We start from the raw sequence: 25204 nt of genomic DNA, 5'->3' as shown, positions 1-25204 counted from the left end.
ATATCTCCTTCACTCATACCACACCCCTCCACTGGACGGACCACAGCTGCATCCACTTTATTTACAATAAGACCTCGATCCACAACCACCCTCAACCAACTCTGCGAAGAAATTGGAACAAAATCACCATCGACCAGATCTCAACATCGCTTCTTCAAAAACCCCCTGCCTATTCAACGAACCCTAACCAAGCCGCCATCAACCTCACACAATGGTTAACCCAAACCGCCGACAAACTAGCACCCTTGAAAAAACATCAAATCAAGCAAGGAAGCAAGAACGCCCCCTGGTTCAACGACGACCTTAAGAAATCCAAGAAGCTCTGTCGTTCCCTTGAGAAAACTTGGAAAACAGACCCAAACACTATCACCCAAGCCGCCTTCAAAAACGCCACCCGCAAACACCACCAACTAATCCGGACAGCCAAGAAATCAGCACTCAAAGACCGACTAGACAACTACGCCCACAACAGCAAGGAACTTTTCAACATCATCAAAGAATTCACCAACCCCACCGCCAGCTCTAACGACATCACCCCCTCTCAAATCCTCTGCGACTCCCTTGCCTCATTCTTTCATGACAAAATCGCTGACATCCATAACAGCTTTGACAACCAACCTGTAAACCAGTCCACCCCACTCACCTCCGAACCGTTACCTCCTCCGAATATCCTTTTAGAATGGAACCCAATCACCACAGAAGAGACCATTCGCCTGATGAACTCCATCCACTCAGGATCCCCTACAGACCCATGTCCCCATCACATCTTCAACAAAGCAGACTCCATTATCGCACCCCATCTCCGAGATGTCATCAACTACTCCCTTAACTCCACCACATTCCCAGAAAGCTGGAAACACGCCGAACTCAGCGCCCTTCTGAAAAAACCCACAGCTGACCCCACCGAACTCAAAAACTACCGCCCCATCTCGCTCCTCCCATTCCCTGCCAAAGTCATTGAAAAAGCCATCAACAATCAGCTCGCCACCTTCCTCGAAACCAACAAATCACTCGACTCCTCACAGTCCGGCTTCCGAGCCAAACACAGCACCGAGACCGCCCTCATCGCAGCAACAGACGACATTCGAACACTACTGGACAACGGAGACACAGTCGCCCTTATCCTCCTTGACCTCTCCGCAGCCTTCGACACAGTCTGCCATAGCACCCTGATACAACGCCTCAGAAACATCGGAATTCAAGGAAAAGCATTGGACTGGATCATTTCGTTCCTTGCTGGAAGAACTCAGAGAGTCCGCCTCCCCCCTTTTAAGTCAGAGGCCACCGAAGTCATCTGCGGCGTCCCGCAAGGATCATCTCTCAGCCCCACCCTCTTCAACGTCTACATGAGCCCCCTCGCAACCATTGCACGTCAACACAACCTCAACATCATCTCCTACGCTGATGACACTCAGCTGATCCTCTCACTCACCAAAGACCCAACCACCGCCAAAACCAACCTACAAGAAGGGATGAAAGAAGTAGCCGAGTGGATGAAGCACAGCCGTCTGAAACTGAACTCGGACAAAACGGAAGTCCTCATCCTAGGCTCATCCCCTTCCACCTGGGACGACTCTTGGTGGCCAACGGCCCTAGGAAAAGCCCCCATACCGATGGACCACGCACGGAACCTGGGCATCATCCTGGACTCCTCACTCTCGATGACCAGACAAGTCAACGCCGTCTCATCTTCATGCTTCAACATCCTACGCATGCTCAAAAAAACATTTCACTGGATCCCCACCGAAACAAGAAAAACGGTCACCCACGCACTGGTTACAAGCCGTCTGGACTACGGAAACACCCTTTACGCCGGTTCCACCGCGAAACTACAGAAAAAACTCCAACGCATCCAAAATGCTTCAGCCAGACTCATATTAGACATCCCTCGCACAGACCACATCTCCGCTCACCTGAAAGACCTTCACTGGCTCCCCGTCAACAAGAGAATAACGTTCCGTCTCCTCACCCACGCACACAGAGCCCTATACGAACTTGGACCTGATTGTCTCAACACGCGCCTTTCCTTTTACACCCCCACCCGCCAGCTGCGTTCGTCCAACCAAGCCCTCGCCGCTGTTCCGCGCATCCACAAAGCCACCATGGGAGGAGGATCCTTCTCCTACCTAGCGGCCAAGACCTGGAATTCCCTTCCCATCCACCTCCGCCTCACTCAAAACCACCTAGCCTTCAGAAAATAACTTAAAACATGGATATTCGATAAGTAAACCTCCCCCCCTTCCTCAAGCGCCTTGAGACCCTATGGGTATGTAGTGCGCTATATAAATTCTAACTTGACTTGACTTGACTCACTACTGTACCATTATCTGACCGAGTGGATGGTGTTATTATTTTTGCAGATTTTCATAACAATCCATAGTATTGATGCAACAGGCTATTATTGGATAGTGATCAACGTTATACACATCCAGGTAGGCGGCGGTTTGGCTCGTGATAATGGGTGTAACACATGCCCGTTTAGTATTATTGGTCACAGGTTATTTATGTGAGTTTTTGTTGGTTTTTTCGCAGTTGGCAGAGCGTGATCCGCTCCAGGTAGTTCAGTTTTACACTAGTGTGCTATCACACATTCACGTTTGGACACATTATTGAGCACCGTGGGCAGTTGACCTTGGGGACACTTTCAATGAGCTGTACACTCTTCCGTGATCACTTTGTCACTATTGTGTAGCAGTATGGATTTCCTTTTTTCTTGAACATCATGAGGTTGATTAAGTGCACCCACACTTCTGACATGTTTGCTTGTTTTTAATATTAGTAACACTGCACTAGTACTTTTGTGTATCTAAGACCCATGCATGGCGTGCCTTCATGTGTAGTCATTGTGATTGATAGCAGTGACATTTATATATAAATTGTGAGAAATTGTTTTGCTTCCACAGATTTCCCCTGAAGAAGGGACATCACTGTCCCGAAATGCATCGGGCATTTCAAAGAGCGTTACTGTCAAGAAAATATTGATCTATGTATAGATTGTCACGTTCAGTGTATTATTATATGGATTCATGAATTAATGGACCCACAGCTGATTTTCCTTCATGTGATTTAAATGTTCATGACAAACTATTTGTGTACAATTAACTGTATGATTTAAACAGAAATTCATATGATGATTTACAATATGATTTTTTTGAAAAACAGAGTATGTATATGATTTGTTTGTTTACGCGTCAAGTGTACCAATAGAGTCCGTGAGGACTACTCATGCACAGTGCGCAGCGTTTACTACCAATTTTGGCAGTAGTACAATTTGTCTGAGTTTCACTTGGTTGAACAGCAAGTGTTACGCTGTGGCACCATTGTGTTTACATTGTTTATTAATTAATGTTTAAAATTGATTAGATTGAACACTAGGAGTGCGCTTCCAACCCCCCTAAATCATTGTATTATTACTGTCATCAGGGAGCTGCACCCATTAGCAAAATGTCTTTTGATTCTATCACTAACATCACTGATAACAGAGCAACCACGAAAGCATACACTTCAGATGAAGCTAGCAATATTTATTCTTTGATACAGGAGGTTAAAACAATTGACACCCATGGTGGGTCTATCACCCAACAACTCAGGCAACTAGAATTCATCACACGATGACACTTAAACCAGAAATTACATGCATCTACTTTAGTGCAGTATCACAAAGCAAAGCGCATACCTCGTGGTCTGCGGTTAGCAATCAAACCACTCTTTTTCTGATTCCAATTGAATACTGTTTTTATGGAGAAGTGGTACTCAATTCTCAACAAGTGCTCCTTGGATCTTATATTGTTAATCGTTGAGGAGTTGTCCAAAACCATTCGAGATTTGGAAGAGGAGATCTACACATTGAAAAGTGAGTTAGAGATGCGACTTGAATCTAATGCATGGAAACTACAATTGGAGGTCATAAATCAGAAATTGGAGAAATATGAGAAAGAGTTGCAAGAAGGTAAACTTAGGAAATATAAGCGTGACACAATTGATTATAAACTTAATGAAGTTTATACATGGGCGGAAATCTATTCGAAGAGACGATTTGCACAACGTAAACCAACATCGGCCCGAGTTCCTCGGATGAAAGTGTTGTTTCGGATAGGGAGACTACCATGAACCGCCCATCAGCTCAGGTCATTCTGAGCAAACAATTGCCCGGCTCATCATCTGTTCCAGCAGATATCACTCAACCAGCACCTTCGGTGTCTTTTTTGGCCCAGGTACCAGATCTAGACAATCCACCGACGAACATACATGTTGCTCACTTATGATCCAACCACACAGTTGCAGGACATGTTAAATCAACTGTTAACGGAGGCAGAGAACAACGATTGGATTGATGCGCAGACCAAAGCATTCCTAACAACACAGAACCCGCGACGGCCAAGGATATATATGATACCGAAAATGCACAAAGATGCCAACAATCCGCCCTTTAGGCAGATTGTTTCAGGCTGCGGATCCATTTTTGATCCGGTGGATAAATTTTTGGATTATTATCTACAGATGTTTGTCCAGAACTGGCAATCGTATCTTAAGGACACCACCCATTTTCTTCACATATTGACTTCAACTATCATTGATCCTGGCACCCCAATTCTACTATGTACCATCGACGTCACAGCACTCTACACCTCCATTCCGCATGCTGCAGGTTTGGAAGCAGTTGAGTGGGCCATTTTGCAAACACCAAACATCACAATGGAAAAAATATTTATTCTGCAGTTATTAAAATTCTGCTTACGAATAGCTATTTTGAATGGCAAAACCATTTTTACAATCAACTCACTGGAACCTCCATGGGTTTTTCTGGGGCTCCGGCGTACGCTAATATCTATATGGCGCAATATGAATCTGACAACATTATCTCAAATTCCACATGGTGGGATAATATCGCAGTGTATTGCAGATTTATTGACGATATCTTCCTCATTTGGAAGGGGAACGAACATCAGCTAGTGGCAATGATTGATGAATTGAATGACTGCAATCCACATATACGATTGACGTACAGCATCCAACAAGATACCATACACTATTTGGATGTACAGATTCATAAACTTCCTCTCAACCAATTCAATACTACTGTCTATACAAAACCGACTGATCGAAATAGTACATTACTATATTCCAGTTTCCACCCCAAAGGTCTTGTACAGAATTTGCCTTACTCACAGTTCATCCGCGTCCGTAGAATTTGTTCTGAATCCAACGAATGTGACTATCGATTTCAAGATTTGACACAGAAATTTCAAGATAGGGGGTATCCTATCCAGATCATTGACTCTTGCCGTCAAAAAGCATTAACCAGAACCCGTGAGCAATGTTTACAGAAACAACCAGCGCAGTCCAATACTCGAATGGTTTTCGTTTCTAAATTTTCTACTGTTTCACAAGCCGTGAGACATATTATACACACTCGTTGGGATCTACTCCAACATGAGAAGGATTTCAATGGAATTTTCTCAGAAAAACCCCTCTTCGCGTACACCAAAGGCAGTAATCTCCGCACACTCTTGGCCAACCCTAAACAACAAAGGGCAGAACAGGTTCACACAGGCACTAAGAGATGCAATAGTTGCATCCACTGTAACAACATTACGGTTGGAGATACATTGACACACCCGTTATCTGGCAAAAAGATCAAATTAAGACACTCTTGTGACTGTAATTCTGCCAATATAATTTATTGTATAAAATGCCCATGTGGGAAGGCTTACATTGGTAAAACGTCACGCAAACTGAGAATAAGAATCACAGAACACAAGAGTAGGATCCGCACCAGGAACACATCTAGTTTAGCGGTCCACTGGGAGGAAGCCACACATTCCATTTCTCAACTCAGGGTACAAGTAGTTGAGCAAATTCAAAGTAAACCAGGAGTGGATGTCAATAAATTGCTATTGCAACGTGAACTGTATTGGATTCAAACCCTATGCACCATGCAACCAACTGGGCTGAATGATCGGTTTGATATGAGCTGCTTCTTATAAACTGGATGTACATTGTTAATTATGTTGATGTGATAGTTTTCTACTTGCCCCAACAGTCCAATAGTAATTTGTATTTTCACTTGGACAATTCATATGTTATGTATCTACATCGCTACACTATTTTTAATCTGTATAATTAAGTTTACCGGTGTGGTATCACGTTGCTTTGTAATAGGCACTTACGGGGTTCTTGGGTTATTGTCATTCACATTTCTTACTGATTCTGTGTTCACTTGTTTTACCTTACTCATATAGCAATAGACACATATTACATGCTTTCTGCCCTTTCCATCATCATTATTCATTTGGGTCAGTGTGCTCCATTTTTTCCAAATAACATGTGTTTCATAGACGGACTATTATGTTACATCTATGTTGCTTCATCACATATGTGTTTTTTGTCTAGCATAGGCTACATGTCATCCCCCAGGAAGCAGTACTATTAATTACCCATTCACCGCTACTTTTGACTATTAGTTAGGGATTCATCAGGTTATGTCCCAACTACCAGTGTCCTTTCCTTAGTAGTCGGTAGTACTTTAGCACATTCGATGTCTCTTTTTTTAAAAAGCCTCTCCAAGAGGGAGCTTCTTGCACATTTCCTTAGTCCCCCATTTATGATCATGCCGATCAATCACTAACACGAGGCTGTATCGGGATCGCGTATAACAGTTGGTAACAGGCTCTTTGGAAGTAGCACCATTTATTATCCATTCACCGCTTCTTTTAACAACTCAGTCAGGGATTCATTAGATTACGTTTCAACCATCAATGCCTTTTTTCATAGCAAACGGTAGTATTGCATCACATTCGATATTTTTTTAACCCTCTCTAAGATGGCGCTCCTTGCACTCTTTCTTAGTCCCTTATTGATGTTCATGTCGAACCATAACTTACGCGAGGCTCAATTGGGATCGCGTATACCTGTTGGTATCAGGACCTTGCGAGAGAGAGACGACTACGTGTCTTGAGCACTTTTTGGCTCACACGAGTAAGTGGATTCATATTGGCACACATAATTATCCACCTTTTGTTAGGTTTACTCTAGCGGTTAGGTTAGTAATGCCACATTTATTTTCCACAGACTTGGATATTTGGATAACGGAACACCACCATTTACATGCAAACAGCAGGAGTTAAGAGGTGACCGACGATACATTCCCTGTGGGTGAGTGTTGACAATAGAATGGGTTTGATGTCACTTTACATAGCACCACTACTGTACCATTATCTGACCGAGTGGATGGTGTAATTATTTTTGCAGATTTTCATAACAATCCATAGTATTGATGCAACAGGCTATTATTGGATAGTGATCAACGTTATACACATCCAGGTAGGCGGCGGTTTGGCTCGTGATAATGGGTGTAACACATGCCCGTTTAGTATTATTGGTCACAGGTTATTTATGTGTTTTTGTTGGTTTTTTCGCAGTTGGCAGAGCGTGATCCACTCCAGGTAATTCAGTTTTACACTAGTGTGCTATCACACATTCACGTTTGGACACATTATTGAGCACCGTGGGCAGTTGACCTTGGGGACACTTTCAATGAGCTGTACACTCTTCCGTGATCACTTTGTCACTATTGTGTAGCAGTATGGATTTCCTTTTTTCTTGTACATCATGAGGTTGATTAAGTGCACCCACACTTCTGACATGTTTGCTTATTTTTAATATTAGTAACACTGCACTAGTACTTTTGTGTATCTAAGACCCATGCATGGCGTGCCTTCATGTATAGTCATTGTGATTGATAGCAGTGACATTTATATATAAATTGTGAGAAATTGTTTTGCTTCCACAGATTGCCCCTGAAGAAGGGACATCACTGTCCCGAAATGCATCGGGCATTTCAAAGAGCGTTACTGTCAAGAAAATATTGATCTATGTATAGATTGTCACGTTCAGTGTATTATTATATGGATTCATGAATTAATGGACCCACAGCTGATTTTCCTTCATGTGATTTAAATGTTCATGACAAACTATTTGTGTACAATTAACTGTATGATTTAAACAGAAATTCATATGATGATTTACAATATGATTTTTTTGAAAAACAGAGTATGTATATGATTTGTTTGTTTACGCGTCAAGTGTACCAATAGAGTCCGTGAGGACTACTCATGCACAGTGCGCAGCGTTTACTACCAATTTTGGCAGTAGTACAATTTGTCTGAGAGAGAGAAAGGCATTATTTTGGACTGTATCTGGGACGAAGCAGAGAAACAATAGTCTCTGTTGTGGAGTGGTTGTTGATTTTTGATGACTGAATGTGAGACCCAGTTTATGAAACAGAGTGATGCAAGCTTTTGTGGCTTTCGATGCTTGTGATGGTTTTGGAGCTTTGAGAAACCAATCCTCCAGGTAGGCAATACCTGAAGACCTTGGCTTCTGGGGGCGGCTGCTACTGGAGCAAAGCACTTGGTAAAGATTCTGGGAGGTGACTTGAAGCCGAATGGGAGGACTCTGTCCAGGTAAAAGGTACCGGCTATGGTAAAACGAAGAAATTTGCAGTGTTTGGGATTTATGGGGATGTGGAAGTACGCATGCTCAAAGTCCAGAGTTTTCAGTCTCCTTGTTTGAGGAGGTGCAGGATGTCTGAGAGAGTAACCATACGGAATGATTGTTTCAGCAGGAATTTGTTTAACTTTCTGAGGTCTAGAACTGGTCTCCATTCCCCTGATTTCTTTCGGATTGAATAAAAACGGGAGTAAAAATCCATGCCCTTCTTACTGGGAGGAACTTTCTCGATTGCTCCTTTGGCGAGCATGATAAGGGCTTCCATCTAAAATAAGTGAAGAAGAGGTTGGTGCGCCACCCTTAGTGGACTGCTAAGTGGTCTTTCGATAAACTCCAAGGTATGGACATAGGTGACCAAGTACAATACCCATTTGTCTGAAGTGATCTGACGCCAATGGTGGAGGTAATTAGAGATGTTCACACCCACTGGATCGGAAGGGGGAGTAGCCGTTCCCAGGTTGAGGTCACTGCTTACGGTTCGTGTCTCAGTCTTGGAGGGGTTTTTTCGTGTAGGTCCATGCTTTGTATGTGCTGCCGCAGGTGGTGGGCGGTAGGGTTGCTTTTGTTAGGCAGCCCTGTATTGAGAGGGAAAGAGTTGATACTGTTGGGAGCAATGGCACATCTTCTGAAGGCTGAAAAACCTCTTCCTCATGCCCTTCAAAAGTGAATCTTTCTAAATGATTTCCAAATAGTGTCTGTACATCGTAGGCCATATATAAGATCTTTGACTGGACCTCTGGCCTGAAGGTGGTTTCTTTAAGCCAGCCCTGTTGCTTGAAGACTGCCGACCTGGCGAGTTAGCAAAAAGTGGTGGAGGCTATGTCTATTGCGCACCTATGATCTCGGCTGCAATATTTTTCTTCTGATTTTTTCTCCTCGGGTATGAGGTCCATGAGATCACCAATGTCAGAGCACATCTGCCTATCATTGCGGTCTAAGCTAGCTAGAGAACTGGCCGCACAAACCGTGATGGCCGGCATGCTGGAGAACCTTTTACCTATATTATCTAAACACCTGCTCTCCTTATCTGGTGGCGTAGATCTGGGGGTGGCAGGGTTCTTAGAGCAGCGTTGCGCTGCCTGAGATATGACCGAGTCCGGTTTCAGATTACTCTTGAGGCAGGAAGGAGATCGTCCGAGGCCATATATTTTTTGTCTATAAGGGGCGGTACCTCTGCCACGGTTGCCAGGTTCTTCCTTATTTTTAAGCCTTCTTCCCATATAGAATCTTTTATGGAGATGGATCTGACTGATGTTCTTGTCTTTTCCTTGAAATCATATAAAAAGCAGTCAGACTGCTTGACTGAGACTGGGAGGTGAAACCTTGTCGCAGCCCAAGCCATCAAGTTATGAAACCCTTCAATGTCCTCTGGAAGAGATTCCGCTGGATTTGGGGGTAGAGGTGATGGAGAGTGAACTAAGTAATCATCCCATTCGTCATGGGGAGGCTGAGCGTCTGGAATTTCAACATTCCCCTGAACATCATCTGTTAATAATGGGTTGCTTTATGGAGGTGCCGCTATATATGAAGCGGGTGTCATTCTGAGTATAATGGGCAGAGGCAGGGGCCTTGGAGTTGCAGGGGAAGTAGGCTGATGTGGAGTCACTAGTTGCGCATGAGTAGGTGCCAGAGACTTCTTCTGATAGTCCAGCACATTACCTGCAAATCTTAGAGAGATAGAGGTACTTGAACTCCCTCTTGTCTTGACTGTAGTTCATGATTCATATTGGTACGGTTGGTGATAGTGTTTTGGCTGAGAAGCATAATAATGATGATAGTATTGTTGTTCTTCTATGTCATCAACTTCATCTTGATATTTAACCTACAGCTCTGATGTACTATGAGCTGTACCAAAGGGGCCATCATCTTCTGATGCCTCCAGATCCAACACATGACTTGGAAAGAGAGGAGAAACCTTGCAGGGGTAGGTAACCTCAGGTCATAAGGATGTCTTTACCATTTTAGGAATTGTTATCATCGGCGATGGAGGCGTCATTGAGATAGTCGTCCATAAGCATAAAGACCACACACTGTTTTGCTCTTGGCGCTATACTCTCCATTGTCAGGGCCATGGTTGATGGGGCTGTCGTTGATTGCACCCCAACAACAGGATCATCATCGATGGGATCATCAATGGTTTTGAAGATGATGTCGTCGACGTAGTGGTCGATGGGAGTTCTTGTCAATGGCATTGGGGCATCATTGGCTGATGTCATTGTCTTCGTCATCGACGGTCTGGACAACGAAATGGTCGTGACGGTTGTTGCCATATTTGTGCACGAGATTACTGACAACAATGTCATCAATCGAGTTTTTAGATGGGCTTTTTGTCTCGAAGATTCAGAGGCTGATTTGTGAGGGCGATAACCAGCCCTTGTAGGTGGAGTAGTAAGCTTAGGTGAGGCTGCCTCTGAGGAAATTTGTTTGTGTTTCTACTTTTTTAGTCATTCTCTCCGGTGAGATGTTTTTAGGGCCTTCCTACTATCCTCAGAAGTCCCTTGTTACTAGGATGTGGTCTTATGCGAGACCTAGTAGGTATCACTATCCTCCTCAGAAGATTATATGATCTGAGTTTTTACCCTTTGAAGCCACAGAAGAAGCCTCTCCTCTCTGTCCTTCAAGGTTTTGGAGACAAATGTACGGCACATTTTACACTTGTTCACCTTATGTTGAGGGTAGAGGCAGTAAATGCAGTTCTTTTGGGGATTATCTAGATGTATCCTTTTTTTACCACAGGTCTTGAAGGATCTGAAAGGGGCTTTCCTTGGTGTATCAGACATTATAAAATAGTAATGGAGCAGTAGAAGTCGGTTTCCAAGATCTGGATTGAGAAAACTGAGCAGAGCTGCTCAGGGAGACATTTCACACATGATGTACAGTGAAAATCTGGGAGAACTAGCTTCTCTTGGGAGTATTCTAGAGGGTGCTATTACCTGATTGATTAAGGCTTTAAATTTGGTCTTTTTTTAAAAAGGACATAGATAGGTTATCTATGTGCACCACATAAACAATGATTTAAAGTAGGAGTCGTTTTAGTATTCACAAAACAGTAGATAGCAATAATCAGAGATCTTCAGTTCAAATTCTTTATTCCATTTTCTTTTTTTGTAATAAGAACAATACAGCCGACGCGTTTCGTCCTGCTATAGGACTTCTTCAGGGCGAGGGTTCAAGTGTATGTATCAATCAATACATTTGTAAAGCGCGCTACTCACCCGTGAGGGTCGCAAGGCGCTGAAGGGAGGAGGAGGTGCCTAATATTGCTCAAATAGACAGGTCTTGAGGTGTTTCCTGAAGGTGAGATGGTCTTGGGTCAGTCGTAGGTGTGCGAGGAGGGGGTTCCATGTCTTGGCTGCTAGGTAGGAGAACGATCTTCCTCCGGTGGTGGTTCTGCGAATCCGTGGGACGCTGGCGAGGGCGAAGCTGGTGCAGCGGAGCTTTCGGTGGGAGTGTAGAACGAGAGGCGGCTGTTGAGGTATTCGGGGCCCATGTTGTGGAGCGCTTTGTGTGCATGGGTGAGCAGCCTGAACGTGATCCTCTTGCTGACGGGGAGCCAGTGCAGGTTTCTCAGGTGGGCGGATATGTGGCTGTGGCGAGGGATGTCGAGGATGAGTCGTGCGGAGGCGTTCTGTATGCGTTGAAGGCGTCTCTGAAGTTTGGCTGTGGTTCCTGCGTACAGGGCGTTTCCGTAGTCCAGTCGGCTGGTGATGAGGGCCTGGTTGACCGTCTTTCTGGTTTCGGTGGGGATCCACCGGAAGATCTTTCGGAGCATGCGCAGGGTGTTGAAACATGAGGATGAGACTGCGTTGACTTGCTTGGTCATCGTGAGGGAGGAGTACAGGATGAATCCCAGGTTTCGTGCATGGTCTGTGGGTGTCGTTGCGGTGCCCAGCATTGTGGGCCACCAGGAGTCGTCCCAGGCAGATGGGCATTGTCCGAGGATGAGGACCTCCGTCTTGTCCGAGTTGAGGTTCAGACGGCTGTGATTCATCCATTCTGCGACACCTTTCATTCCGTCCTGGAGGTTGGCTTTGGCGGTGAGAGGGTCTTTGGTGAGGGAGAGTATCAGTTGGGTGTCGTCGGCGTAGGAGATGATGTTGATGTTGAGTTTGCGTGCGATGGTGGCGAGGGGGCTCATGTAGATATTGAAGAGAGTTGGGCTGAGTGAGGAGCCCTGGGGTACGCCGCAGGTGATCTTGGTGGCCTCGGAGCGGAAGGGAGGGAGGTGGACTCTCTTGGTTCTGTCGGAGAGGAACAATGTGATCCAGTCCAGGGCCTTTCCTTGGATCCCAGTGTTGTAGAGGCGGGTTATTAGGGTGCGGTGGCAGACGGTGTCAAAAGCTGCCGAGAGGTCTAGGAGGATGAGAGCGGCTGTCTCTCCATTGTCCATCAGGGTCCTGATGTCATCGGTGGCTGTGATGAGGGTGGTCTCGGTGCTGTGGTTGGCTCGAAATCCGGACTGGGATGGGTCGAGCGAGTTGTTTTCTTCGAGGAATGCAGTCAGCTGTTTATTGAGGGTCTTCTCAATGACTTTAGCCGGGAAGGGGAGAAGAGAGATGGGGCGGAAGTTCTTGAGGTCTTTGGGGTTCGCTTTTGGTTTCTTCAGAAGGGCGTTGATTTCTGCGTGTTTCCAGCTTCCCGGGAAGGTGGCTGACGTGAAGGAGCTGTTAATGACGTTCCGGAGGTGGGGTGCGATAATGGTGTCGGCTTTGTTAAAGATATGATGAGGGCATGGGTCGGAGGGGGAACCGGAGTGGATGGTGTTCATGACGCGGGTGGTGTCTTCAGTGCTGATGAGGATCCATGCGCTGAGGCTGGTGATGGGGGTCATTGGTTTGGTGGCTGGAGGCGGAGTCTGGGGTCCGAAGCTGTCGTGTATATCTGCGATCTTGCGGTGGAAGAATGTGGCGAGGGAGTTGCAGAGGTCTTGCGACGGTGTGATGTCGTTGTTGCTGGCGCTGGGTTTGGAGAGCTCTTTAACGATGCTGAAGAGTTCCTTGCTGTTGTGGGCGTTGTTGTCCAGACGCTCTTTGAACGATGTCTTTTTGGTGGTGCGAATCATCGTACGATCTCTGTCGAGCAGTATCATCAATTGAAGAGGAACTATATCTCGTCCGTCATGAATTATATTTCAAGAGACAATCCACATGTTGGGCACAATAAGTCAAAGATGATTAGAGATGATTATGTGCTCTGAGATGAAAATCTGTCCATGCCCTCTTCTAATGTTGAATGAATTCCGAAAGTTGAACTTATGGATGTTTAGTGGCAGTAGTCAGAAGTCGTCTTGACCGACTTCCTCCAACTTCTGTTGGAGGAAGCCGGTCGAGACGACGCTCGTGGGGATCCCGTAGGATTGCGTTTATCACATTGCGACCCTGTCCCTCAGACTCATTTGGGCTACCTGGGGCATTTCTGCGTGCTGTCTAATTATACGTGTCCTCTAACAAGCAAATTACACTCATATCCAGTTCATAGATGATTATCCAATCTGATTATTGATTACTTAAAGACTGTCTACTGCCACTAAACATCCATAAGTTCAACTTTCAGAATTCATTCAACATTAGAAGAGGGCATGGACAGATTTTCATCTCAGAGCACATAATCATCTCTAATCATCTTTGATTTATTGTGCCCAACATGTGGATTGTCTTTTGAAATATAATTCACGACGGAGGAGATATAGTTCCTCTTCAATTGATGATACTGCTCGACAGAGATCTACATGCACTTGAACCCTCGCCCTGAAGAAGTCCTATAGCAGGACGAATCTCATTGGCTATATTGTTCTTATTACAAAAAAAGAAAATGGAATAAAGAACTTGAACTGAAGATCTCTGATTATTGCTATCTACTGTTCTGTGAATACTAAAACAAGTCCTACTTTAAATCATTGTTTATGTGGTGCACCTTTGCTTTTTTGTTTTAAATTGTTAAAATTCCCGAGGGAATAGACACTGTGACAGTGGGTGTCATACAGTGTGCACACTGACCCCCATAAGAATAGAAGGGGCAAGACTTTTTGGAGCAATATTAGGTTAGGTGCTGGCAGTGAGAAGGCTCCACTGTCCCTTAAAAAATTCTTTAGGCTATCTAAGTTTTTCATTTCCAGTAGAGCCTGTGATAGTAATATATATTGCTATATTATGGTACCGTGGGACTCCCACTTCGACGACGGGAAATAATTCAAGTATATGAATCTATGAAAGCTCCAATACTGGATAAATATAAATATTTTTCGGAGAAGGGTTTGGAATTAGTTGCTTCGGAGCTCAACTAGTTCGACCCTAAAACGTTTGTTTCATATATAGGAGTTTTAATATTCCTAATCATACATTTTTAATTGTGAACAAACATACTGTAAACATATTATACTTTCACATTACTTTTTAGTTTAGTAAATAACATGCCCATTCCTACCTCGGAATATTCAATAATAGGCAAAAACATTAGAACATAATACCAAGCTAACCCCAAAAACATCCCATGCAGGGAATTGAAGAGGCCAGGAAATTCTGCATAAAGAGGTAATGTGATAAAAGATCAAATAATATAAAATTAATATGTACTACATAGAGGCCTTCACTACTTGTGTGTGAGCGCATACTGTAACGTCTGTCAAAGCTATAGACTAATCTCCATATTGCACTCTAAAAATGTCCATCCTGAGACAACAAAGGTAGAAGCTACACTTACAGTGGGAGGGGATCAAGACCCATCCAGAAAGGAGGGAGGACAGGAGAGGTTTGGTTGGCATTCAGATAATATGTGGAGATACATGATGAGACTCTGTTTTGCTACATACTGTTTAGTGAATAGCACTGTAATAAGCAAGCTCTCTTCAGACACAAACGGTTAAGTAGCACCTAAACTGGATAATAACAATTAGGGGAAATCTATGGAAAAGCACATGAAAACAAACACGATTCAGGGATAGGTTCTCACAAACAGTTGTCGGGATGCCCATTACTTTTTATTATCTCTGTTGAATTGTGGCATTCTGTCCAGTGTTATGGGGAAGAATGATAAGTCATGAATCACGGCTGGTGGCCCTCAGAATCTTAGGCATTTCTACTGTCTTTGCTCCTACTTGACTCTCACCTGAAAGCTAGTTGGGTCAGGATGGTGGCATGGCCCTCTTCACTGAAGTCCAAAGTGATTTCCTGTCCACATTAATCATATCTGGCAAGGTCAATCTAAACCAGTATAAGCAGTGCCTAAAATTCATTTTATTTGTTCTGTTCAAACACAATGCCTTCAAATCAGCAAACTAGACAAATTCTTAACTAATAATTTTATTATTAATACTTTTAACAATTGCTATGCTTCTTAAGGAACTAAAATAATTTATGTTGCCTGCTGTAACTGGACAAACTTCATCTGTCGCCAACCTAGAAAAAATATACATTTACATTACATTTCTAATTAACTGTATGTAGTATAAATAATTTATTACTCAGGCAGAACAATGGCTAGACACAAATCATGTTTCTTTAGAGTCTCTTACAATTCCAGACCCGAACTGAAATACCATATCTAACAACTAGTTCCATTTCTGGGTAGTTGGTACATTTGTGAAATATTTAACTATTGGTGGGCAGCTTCCACCAGACAAAAATAAGATTCTAGTAAACTAATTGAAAACAAGTGCAAATAAAATATTTCCGCAATTCCTTTATTGGGAATGTTTGCCAGAGACTAGATAAATCACATGTTAGAAATATAGATGGAATGAGGTGTGGCTACCATACATTATAAGGATATTGATGATTTCGGCGATCATAAAGAGGTAGAATGGCATAGACAATCTTCCATTTTACGGTCATGAAAGTAAAAGGTAACTTTTTTTTTTTTTAAATGCCCCATTGCGGTAGTTTTGTATCTTTTTAATACGCATTCATTTAGCTCTACCCTATCTGCAAATTATTTGATTTAAATGTTATAAAGCGCTCGAATGCCCTGGGGCATCTTGGCACAGAAAGGTTATACATCTACATTGCCTAGTTGTTAAAGAGATGGGTTTTTAGTGACTTCCTGAAGGAGAAGAGCTTTGGATTGTCTTAAGTTTGCAGGGACCGGAGTTCCAGAGTTTTGCTGTTACTGCAATGAAACTTCGTCCACCCCACTGAGCTCTTTTTATCCTGGGGACTATGAGGAGTCTGGCACTGGAAGATCTTAGGTGTCTTGATGGGAGATACCAAATGAAGCGCTTTTTCAGAAAATCTGTGCCAATGTTATACAGCGCTTTAAAAGTTATGCATAGAGATTTGAACTGGATCCTTTTGTAAATTAGGAGCCAGTGTAATTTAATAAATTCTTGCAAGACCAATTTGTATTTAGGAATGCCTAAGGGCATTCTTGCGGCCGAATTTTAAAGCATCTGGTGTTTCATTAATAATTTGTTTCAATGTTAAGGAATAAGACATTCCCATAGTCCAGTGCCTTGTTAAGGAATAAGGCATTCCCATAGTCGAGTGCCAAGTGCAGTGACTACTGTATCCTGAAGATCCAAGGGAATGAAAGGGCATATCTTACTGCTCATTTTTAGAATGAAAAATACTGATGATGTTAGGGCATTAACGTGGTCCTTAAACGTCAATTTATCATCAAAAAATTACCCCTAAGTTCTTAACTTTCTTCACAGCCCATATCATTTGGCCATCCGGTTAGGTGTCCAAAACGAAATGCCATTCCCCAGAAAAATGATCTCTGTCTTCCCGGAGTTAAACCGCAAATGACTTTTGATCTCTTGCTCAATTTCTGACTGCAGGTATGTAGATTTAAATGAGCAATCTATACTGTAAAAAGAAACCATGCCATACTGTAGTTAGTTGTAATCACACCAGCTGAGAAAATCACATTTAAACCAAGCTGTGGGTTAGAAGCTGTGGTAACATATAGAGTGATGCCCCGTATCTTGTAATGAACTCCATCACAGCAATAAAGAAACATACTATTATAAGTACTTCTTCTAAGGGAACTAAGATTCCAGGAATAGCTGCTCCGGAGAAAGAAAATTCTCTATTTAATGTTTAAAGTGTAGTTCAAATTCTGAGCACATGACATGCCTTTCCAACGGTCTAATGGTCCTAGCAGGAGTCATTGTAATGTAGCAACTCACTCAAGTCTAATAAATGTTTACTGTGGAATAGCCATTTTCAGAGCATCATTTAATACTGTGATCACAACTATATTTTCATAAGCAAATAATACAGCTAACGCAGCCTTCGATTTATTACTGGCTTATAAAATTCAATTGGAAAGTTAAATGCTTAAATTAGCTAACCTCTCATTTGTTCTTGGCCTTCTTTTTTGCGCGAGCAGAGAGGAATCTGTTTCGACTGAAAGAAGTAGACACTAATTTACTTGCAATGTACATCTTACCTATTCTATGTCAAAATAACTTAACAAGTTTTATCTCCCCCAACAGTCAGATCTTTACTTTTCTACAGACTTATAAACCCATAAAAGCTTACACCAAACTAGCTGGTCATCTCCTGCACTTCTGGCAAACAAAACTCTGACTCGCATATACATTTTAAAAACAAGCATTTGCAATGCAATAGGTCTCGCATTAGGAAAGTTTGAGCTATTGGTATTGTAAATAACAAATATTTTATTTATGTGTTGGTTTTCAAAATAGTGAAATTAATAGCTTTGTCATTTACAATGCCAATAGTGATAATTGTTGCAAATGTGACACCTATAGCATTTGTAATGCAATATGTGTTGTATTTACGTGACTTAGATGTATTGATATTACAAATATCAATACATAATTTATGTAATAGCAATAGCTTAAACCTTTGTAAATAACTCTTGTGAAGAATATGTTCAGTGTATTTTATTGTGACGAAAATCTAAGAACAGAAGTGAAATATTAACATCTTTTTGTGACATTTGTAATAAAGCTTGAAACATTGAGAGAACATATTTGAACCAATTGTTGTTGAATGGTTGCACCGATTGATGCAGTGGTGGCGCTGAGTGATGTTGTGGTGGCGACGAGTGATGGTATGGCGTTCAGTGATGCTGTGGTAGCGCATAGTGATGTTGTGGTGCCCCTGAGTGATGCTGTGGTGGTGCTGAGTGATGCTGTGGTGATGCGATAGATAGATAGATAGATAGATAGATAGATAGAGTGAGTGAGTGTGATAGATAGAATGAGTGTGATAGATAGAGGGAGGGCGATAGATAGAGTGAGGGCGATAGATAGAGTGAGGGCGATAGATAGATAGACAGATAGATAGAGTGATGGCGATCGATGAATAGATAGAGTGAATGTGATAGATAGAGTGAGTGTGATAGACAGACAGATAGAGTGAGGGCGATAGATAGAAAGAAATATAGATAGAGTGAGGGCGATAGATAGATAAATAGAGTGAGGGTGATAGATAGAGTGAGGGCGATAGATAGATAGATAGAGGGAGATAGATAGATAGATAGATAGAGGACGATAGATAGATAGAGGGCGATAGATAGAGTGAGGGTGATAGAGTGGGGGCGATAGATAGATTGATAGAGTGAGGTGCGATAGACAGATAGAGTGAGGGCGATAGATAGATAGAGTGAGGGCGATAGATAGATAGATAGATAGATAGATTGATAGAGTGAGGGCGATAGATAGATAGAGTGAGGGCGATAGATAGATTGATATAGTGAGGTGTGATAGAGTGAGGGCGATAGAGTGAGGGTGATAGATAGGTAGATAAATAGATAGAGTCAAGGCGATAAATAGAATGAGGGCGATAGATAGATAGATTGATAGAGTGAGGGCGATAGATCGATAGAGTGAGGGTGATCGATAGATAGAGTGAGGGCGACAGAGTGAGGGCGATAGATAGATAGATAGGGGGTTGTGTGTGGGGGGTTGTGCGTGTGTGGCGTTGTGTGTGCTGGGGGTTGAGAGGAGGAGAGAAAATAGAGAAATGTGAGGTGTTAGTGGGAGAAGAAGGGAGGGGACAGCAAGGCAGAAAGAAGGAAAGAGGAAAAATAAAAAGGAAAAGTATATATACATCCCAAAAATCACCTAGATATGTGCTAAGTCAGGGCCTATTCATACAACAGGCATAGCATGGCACACAGTATATTTATATAACGTTGTGCCTACTTTGAAACTTTATATAACTTTGTGCCTCTCATGGGGCAGATTACAATATTGCAGTAGTTGCAGCCCAATACAGGGATATGTACGGGGGCTACTAAGAAAATCCCCAATTCAAAGAAAGACAAACGATATCCACATGGGTCATGGGATATAAAACTCTTCCCGTGGTCAGAAGCAATGGGACCTGCGCTCCACGCCTGCTGGCGTGTGGCTCCACTGGGGCCACCGCACAAAAATCAGCTATCACAGCTGTGCTAGAATAGAACACACGTCAAAGCAAAATTAAAAAGCACAGAAATACTTTTAACTCGAGCGATCAGACGTGAAAAACACAATCACCCAGTCCTATAAGAACCGCATTCATTCCAAAGGACCCGGTTAACAAAATGTAAAGTACAGCCCTCATCTCATCTGAACTATGCCAAAGGACTGTCACTATACCATGGAGTATTTGCAAACACGTCACGCGTTCTGAAGGATCTGCCTTGCAGCCCTGGTGCCAGATATCCACCCTGAAACATTTGTACATAATGCACAAAGCAATGATTAAGGCCAACATTTTTTGTGAGAAAACTTAAGATATAAGGCCATAAAAGGACGCTACGCTACAGATTAGCCCCACAATACATTGTTTCACCTTAAAAGAAGAAAAATATAGGTGGGACTTTATTTTGCGTCCAAACACTCATCAAACACAACAGTGAGGGCGATAGAGTGAGGGTGATAGATAGATAGATAGATAGATAGATAGATAGAGAGAAGGCGATAGATAGAATGAGGGCGATAGATAGATAGATTGATAGAGTGAGGGCGATAGAGTGAGGGCGATAGATAGATAGAGTGAGGGCGATAGAGTGAGGGGGATAGATAGAAATGTTAGGGGGTTGTGTGTGTGGGGGTTGTGCGTGTGTGGCATTGTGTGTGCTGTGGGGGTTGAGAGGAGGAGAGAAAATAGAGAAATGTGAGGTGTTAGTGGGAGAAGAAGGGAGGGGACAGCAAGGCAGAAAGAAGGAAAGAGGAAAAATAAAAAGGAAAAGTATATATACATCCCAAAAATCACCTAGATATGTGCTAAGTCAGGGCCTATTCATACAACAAGCATAGCATGGCACACAGTATATTTATATAACTTTGTGCCTACTTTGAAATATATATGCTTGTCTTAGATTTATAAGCAGCTTGTTTCTCTAAAGCCTGCTTTGCATTTTTCATACCTGAAAAATGACATTGATCGTTGTAGCATTTCTTAACTTGGAAAAACTAAAGATATGGGCATCAGTAGCCAGTTCCTCACTTCAGAAAGGTATTCTGTGCATTTATCTTCCTTGTTCATGGGGTTATAGAGCAGGACCATAAATCAATCCCTTAGGGCACATTACGATCGCGGACGGACTTGCGTCCGTCCGTGAGCCCTGAGTAGGAGGGAACGTCCGCATGTGCTGCGACGTTCCCTCCTGTGCAATTAGGACGTGACCGCCACCCTGGCAGTCATATCCTCTATTTTTAACATTGCGGCGGGTGCGGCTTCAAGCTGCACCCGCCGCGATGTTAAAAACGCATGCATTGCATTTACATGCACAAAGCGGCAGGCACCGCGCGGTGCCTGCCGCTTTCTGCATGTAAATGCAGGGGGGTACCATAGGTACCCCCATGTACACTCCCCACCTCCCTTCACCCAGGGGGCCCACAACGGGCCCCCGAAGTGAAGATCTGTATGCTTTTGCACGGCAGAGAACCCGCCGCGGAAAAGCATGTCTGGGAAGCCATCCTAATATGTCTGGCGGTGTCTGAGAGACACCGCCACCATATTAGAGCTTTTCCGCCGCGTTGTAAGCCGACCGCGGCGGAAAAGCGGCGGACTGAAACCAAGACCCACCAGTCATCCTAATTTGGAGGTGGGTCTTTGGTGGGTTCGCAGCGGATTTTCCGCATCCTCCGGGCCGGCGTTGGCTTCCGCCGGCCAAGAGGATGCGGAAAATCCGCGATCCTAATCGACCCCTAAGGGAAATGTAAGAGACAGAGATGCCCTAGGGAAGAGGGCTAGAATGCTGACTAGAGTAGTGCAGGTGACACTAATCACGCTAATAAATACTCCGCTTTTAAATTCCAGAGACAATTAAATTGCAGGCCACCAGGAGCAGATACTGAAACAAACCTTGACAAAGACCCTGTCAAGCAAGACATTTATTTTATATTTTTTCAAGCATTTACAATAGAAATTGAACATTTTAAAGCCTAAAAATAGTTTAACAAGCACTGAAAGCGAGGTTCGAGATTGTATCGACTGCACAGGTGACCTGTGTAAAACTGTGCTGTAAATAGTGCAACCAGGTGTTATGTTTCTAACTGAACAAGGATGCTATACATCTGATTGACATCATGGAGAGTACGGGTCTTGCCCAACATGCCTCAGGCAGACTTTGAGGCCTGCGGAGCTTCCACTTCCTCAGCAGGTTAGGCTCAGAAGAGGCGCACTATTTACAGGGCAAAGCAGGTGTAGTTTGAGACACTCCTCTCATTTCTATCTTTATTTCGGTTCTTATAAAAGCATAACAGGACACATAAAATATACACAGTGCATAAAAACATGAAAGGTTAAAAATAGTCCACTGTAGTGCACATACACTTAGTACAATCATAATCACTCATGTGAGGACACAAATGGTCGAAGAAGCAAGAAATGTAAAGAAAAAAGAACACGCAGGAGGGTGCACCAGAGCAGGATGTGCTGGAGAGGAGTGATCCAGCATTCAGATAGTGAGCGGGGGAGCAGGGCCTAAAAAAAAAAGTTACATAAATGAAGAAAATAAAAAACAGAACAAAATCATTGCATTTGTGAACTACTTTTAAAGTGTTTACATCTGCAAAATGTGTCGGGCTTATTCCAGCATCAACGAGCAGCACTGCTGCCCTTTGTCAAAAGTCTGCTGAATGGTTGCAACCAATGACTGCCATGAGACCTCGACAAACAGCTACAGCAGGCTTTGGGCTACAACTAAATAGGGAACTGAGGAATAAAACGACAGTGATATAGATAGACCCTAGGAAGTACGTGTAGACTGAACATATGATCCTGTAAAATTAACAACAAAATAATGAGTGAGTAAAACACCCGTGGAGAAGCTGTGGGAATAATAAATAATGGTGCCGCACCATATATACATTTTGAACGTTTTTTTAATGCATTTTCTGTAAAATCTGTCTCCAGTTCAGATATCTAAGTTAACATTGAAATTTAAGACCGATATGTTCATGGACACATCAGGACAGTGAGATGACAGAAACGGGCAGGGCAGAAAGAAGCGGTGGACAAAGACGAACATAATAAAATTAATCATTCATGCAGCGGGTGTTTAGTCATCTGCTTCTAAGGAAAAAATACGGTTTCAACAGGAGCAGAACAAAGGAAGGAGGCAGCCGAAGCCAAGAAAATACTAATGTGCAAAATAAAACAGTCACAGATGCAATGGTCTCTGAGGCGAATAGTCTTTGTTAAATTGTGCAGCCTGCAGGACGTTCCTGAAAACACTACGGTCTTCTAAATCATCTACAAATTAAAACTCAGAAGGACAAGCAGGCAGAGTGGGAGGAACCCGGACAATCCTGGGTACAGAACACTGGGGGTAACACCACATCCAACTAATATCTTATTCACGAACAAAACAGCGTAAGCAAACTGTGACACAGACAGACTACAAACACTGGGGGAAGATACATCCCAAAACACTGCCAGAAGTACACACTTTAAAAAGCAAGGTAAACAGGCAAGTGGCAATGAAATAAAACAAAGTTGTTTCTGGAAGAGTGCCGCGCGGCTGCGAAAAAAAACAAGAAATGGCAAAACACGCCAGCAGCATCCTCTCATGGGGCAGATTACAATATTGCAGTAGTTGCAGCCCAATACAGGGATATGTACGGGGGCTACTAAGAATATCCTCAATTCAAAGAAAGACAAACGATATCCACATGGGTCATGGGATATAAAACTCTTCCCGTGGTCAGAGGCAATGGGACCTGCGCTCCACGCCTGCTGGCGTGTGGCTCTGTAGCGGGAATTCCGTTCTACTACAGAACTGTGCATAGAGATTTGGAAACTCGGTGAATTAGGGTGGCCCAAACTCACCTCAGTTCCCAAAATCCCCTTACAAAGCTAGCTACAGTGTCTCATTGGTCATAACAAACTCCCAATGTTTAGACAAACCAGAACATGAACTTACAATACCTCAGGTCACGTGGAACACATGAGCACTCTTTCGTTATACAATCATTTCAAACCAAAACGTGGAGTAAATGAGGACACGTGCACATTTGAAATATTTATTTACTAATGCCGTCTTCTCAAACGCAGTATCTTAGATAATACAAGGAAACATATTATCAGAAGCAAAGTTATCAGCATAGTTACTAGTCCATAGAAAGCAAAAGGTGACAGCATGCTAAGATGCTGTAATGAATAAGGGTTAAAAAACACCTAATTCTCACCCTCCCTAACTAGCATATTATATTAATATCTAAGAAGGTCTCTGGGTTTTAGCAGGGCGGTCCCATACCTCAAGATCCTAGTATGAAGAGATCACATCAGCTTCCACCAGCTCTCTGCATGCGAACCGCATCAAGTGTGTATGTGTGCTCTAAGCAAAGCAATATAAAACGCGCCTAAAGCCAGAATTTGGCAGGAGCTGCACTTATGTTATGTCTATGAAGGTGCGGAGATCAGACCTCACAACAATTCTGTGTCGAGTTATCCTTGAAGCTTCAGCACTCACTGTACAGACAGTTTACCAAGCAAAGCTGATATCAGAGCAATAACATATTATTCTCATGTAAATCACAATGCTCTTCTAGGCTGAAAGCTAAATCAACAATTATGTGTCGTGTGCAGAAGCAGCAAAAGGAAAAATGGCGTTTAAACATTTAATAAGCTCATGCTAACTTAACACGGTTTATAGATAAGCAGTAACTATATGACACCCCCCCATGATCCGAGCACGGATAAGATAAGATAAGGGCCTCCTCATGAAAGCAGAGTTTCAAGAACGATGAGCAAAGTTATAATTTAAAAATTGATGGAAAAAATGTTCATAAACCAATTCAAAATTATCCAAAATGTCAATACAGTGTTCACTAGTACCCAAGCCAATAGTTCTTGGGAGGTGAAAAATTCAAGCAAAATTTCCAAAAAGTTATGTCAGTAGATAACAAGGAGCCGTGATCTGAAACTTGGAAAGCCTTTAGGGCAAGACCGAATATGCAAAATATGCAGCAACAGCCTCCAAAATGAAATCACCGTCTTCATCCGAAAACAGTTCAGCCATCCAATTTAACAGTGGGAAAGAACATACGTGCTCTTCTAGTACCGGAGCCTCTATCACCATCAGAGGACAACTCGGTGGGTTCTCAAGAAAGCTCTGTGCCAAGAAATCTTACGCTGCTGCGAGTATGTTCCAATGACCCATTAGTCCATGCATCGCTGCCAAGGCCATAATCCTTTCACCAGAACAAACCAACTCGTGAATAACGACGGGACTCATCAGCTGATTAAAATCGACGTCAGGAGAAACCGTCTTGCAGAGACACAAATCA

At 43.0% G+C, this 25204-nt stretch overlaps 1 protein-coding gene across 7 annotated transcripts in view; it reads right to left on the bottom strand.

The window, feature by feature from the left end:
* Positions 1-15725: 15725 nt before the first annotated feature.
* The window catches only part of LOC144798645 (uncharacterized), a 657474-nt gene continuing 647995 nt past the window's right edge, over positions 15726-25204 (bottom strand). For all 7 annotated transcript variants that reach the window (XM_078669622.1, XM_078669623.1, XM_078669624.1 and 4 more), the window contains 2 exons: positions 17801-17855; positions 15726-15905 (listed from right to left, as the gene is read on the bottom strand). In XM_078669622.1, coding sequence (XP_078525748.1) covers positions 17804-17855 — 52 coding nt within the window. In that variant the 3' untranslated portion in view covers positions 15726-15905; positions 17801-17803. The remainder of the gene's footprint in view (positions 15906-17800; positions 17856-25204) is intronic.

This window comes from Lissotriton helveticus, chromosome 12 (genome assembly GCF_964261635.1).
Source record: "Lissotriton helveticus chromosome 12, aLisHel1.1, whole genome shotgun sequence".
Classification (NCBI taxonomy): domain Eukaryota; kingdom Metazoa; phylum Chordata; class Amphibia; order Caudata; family Salamandridae; genus Lissotriton; species Lissotriton helveticus.
The sequence above is the reverse complement of the archived record's forward strand: the minus strand, read 5'-3'. Positions and strand labels throughout refer to the sequence as shown.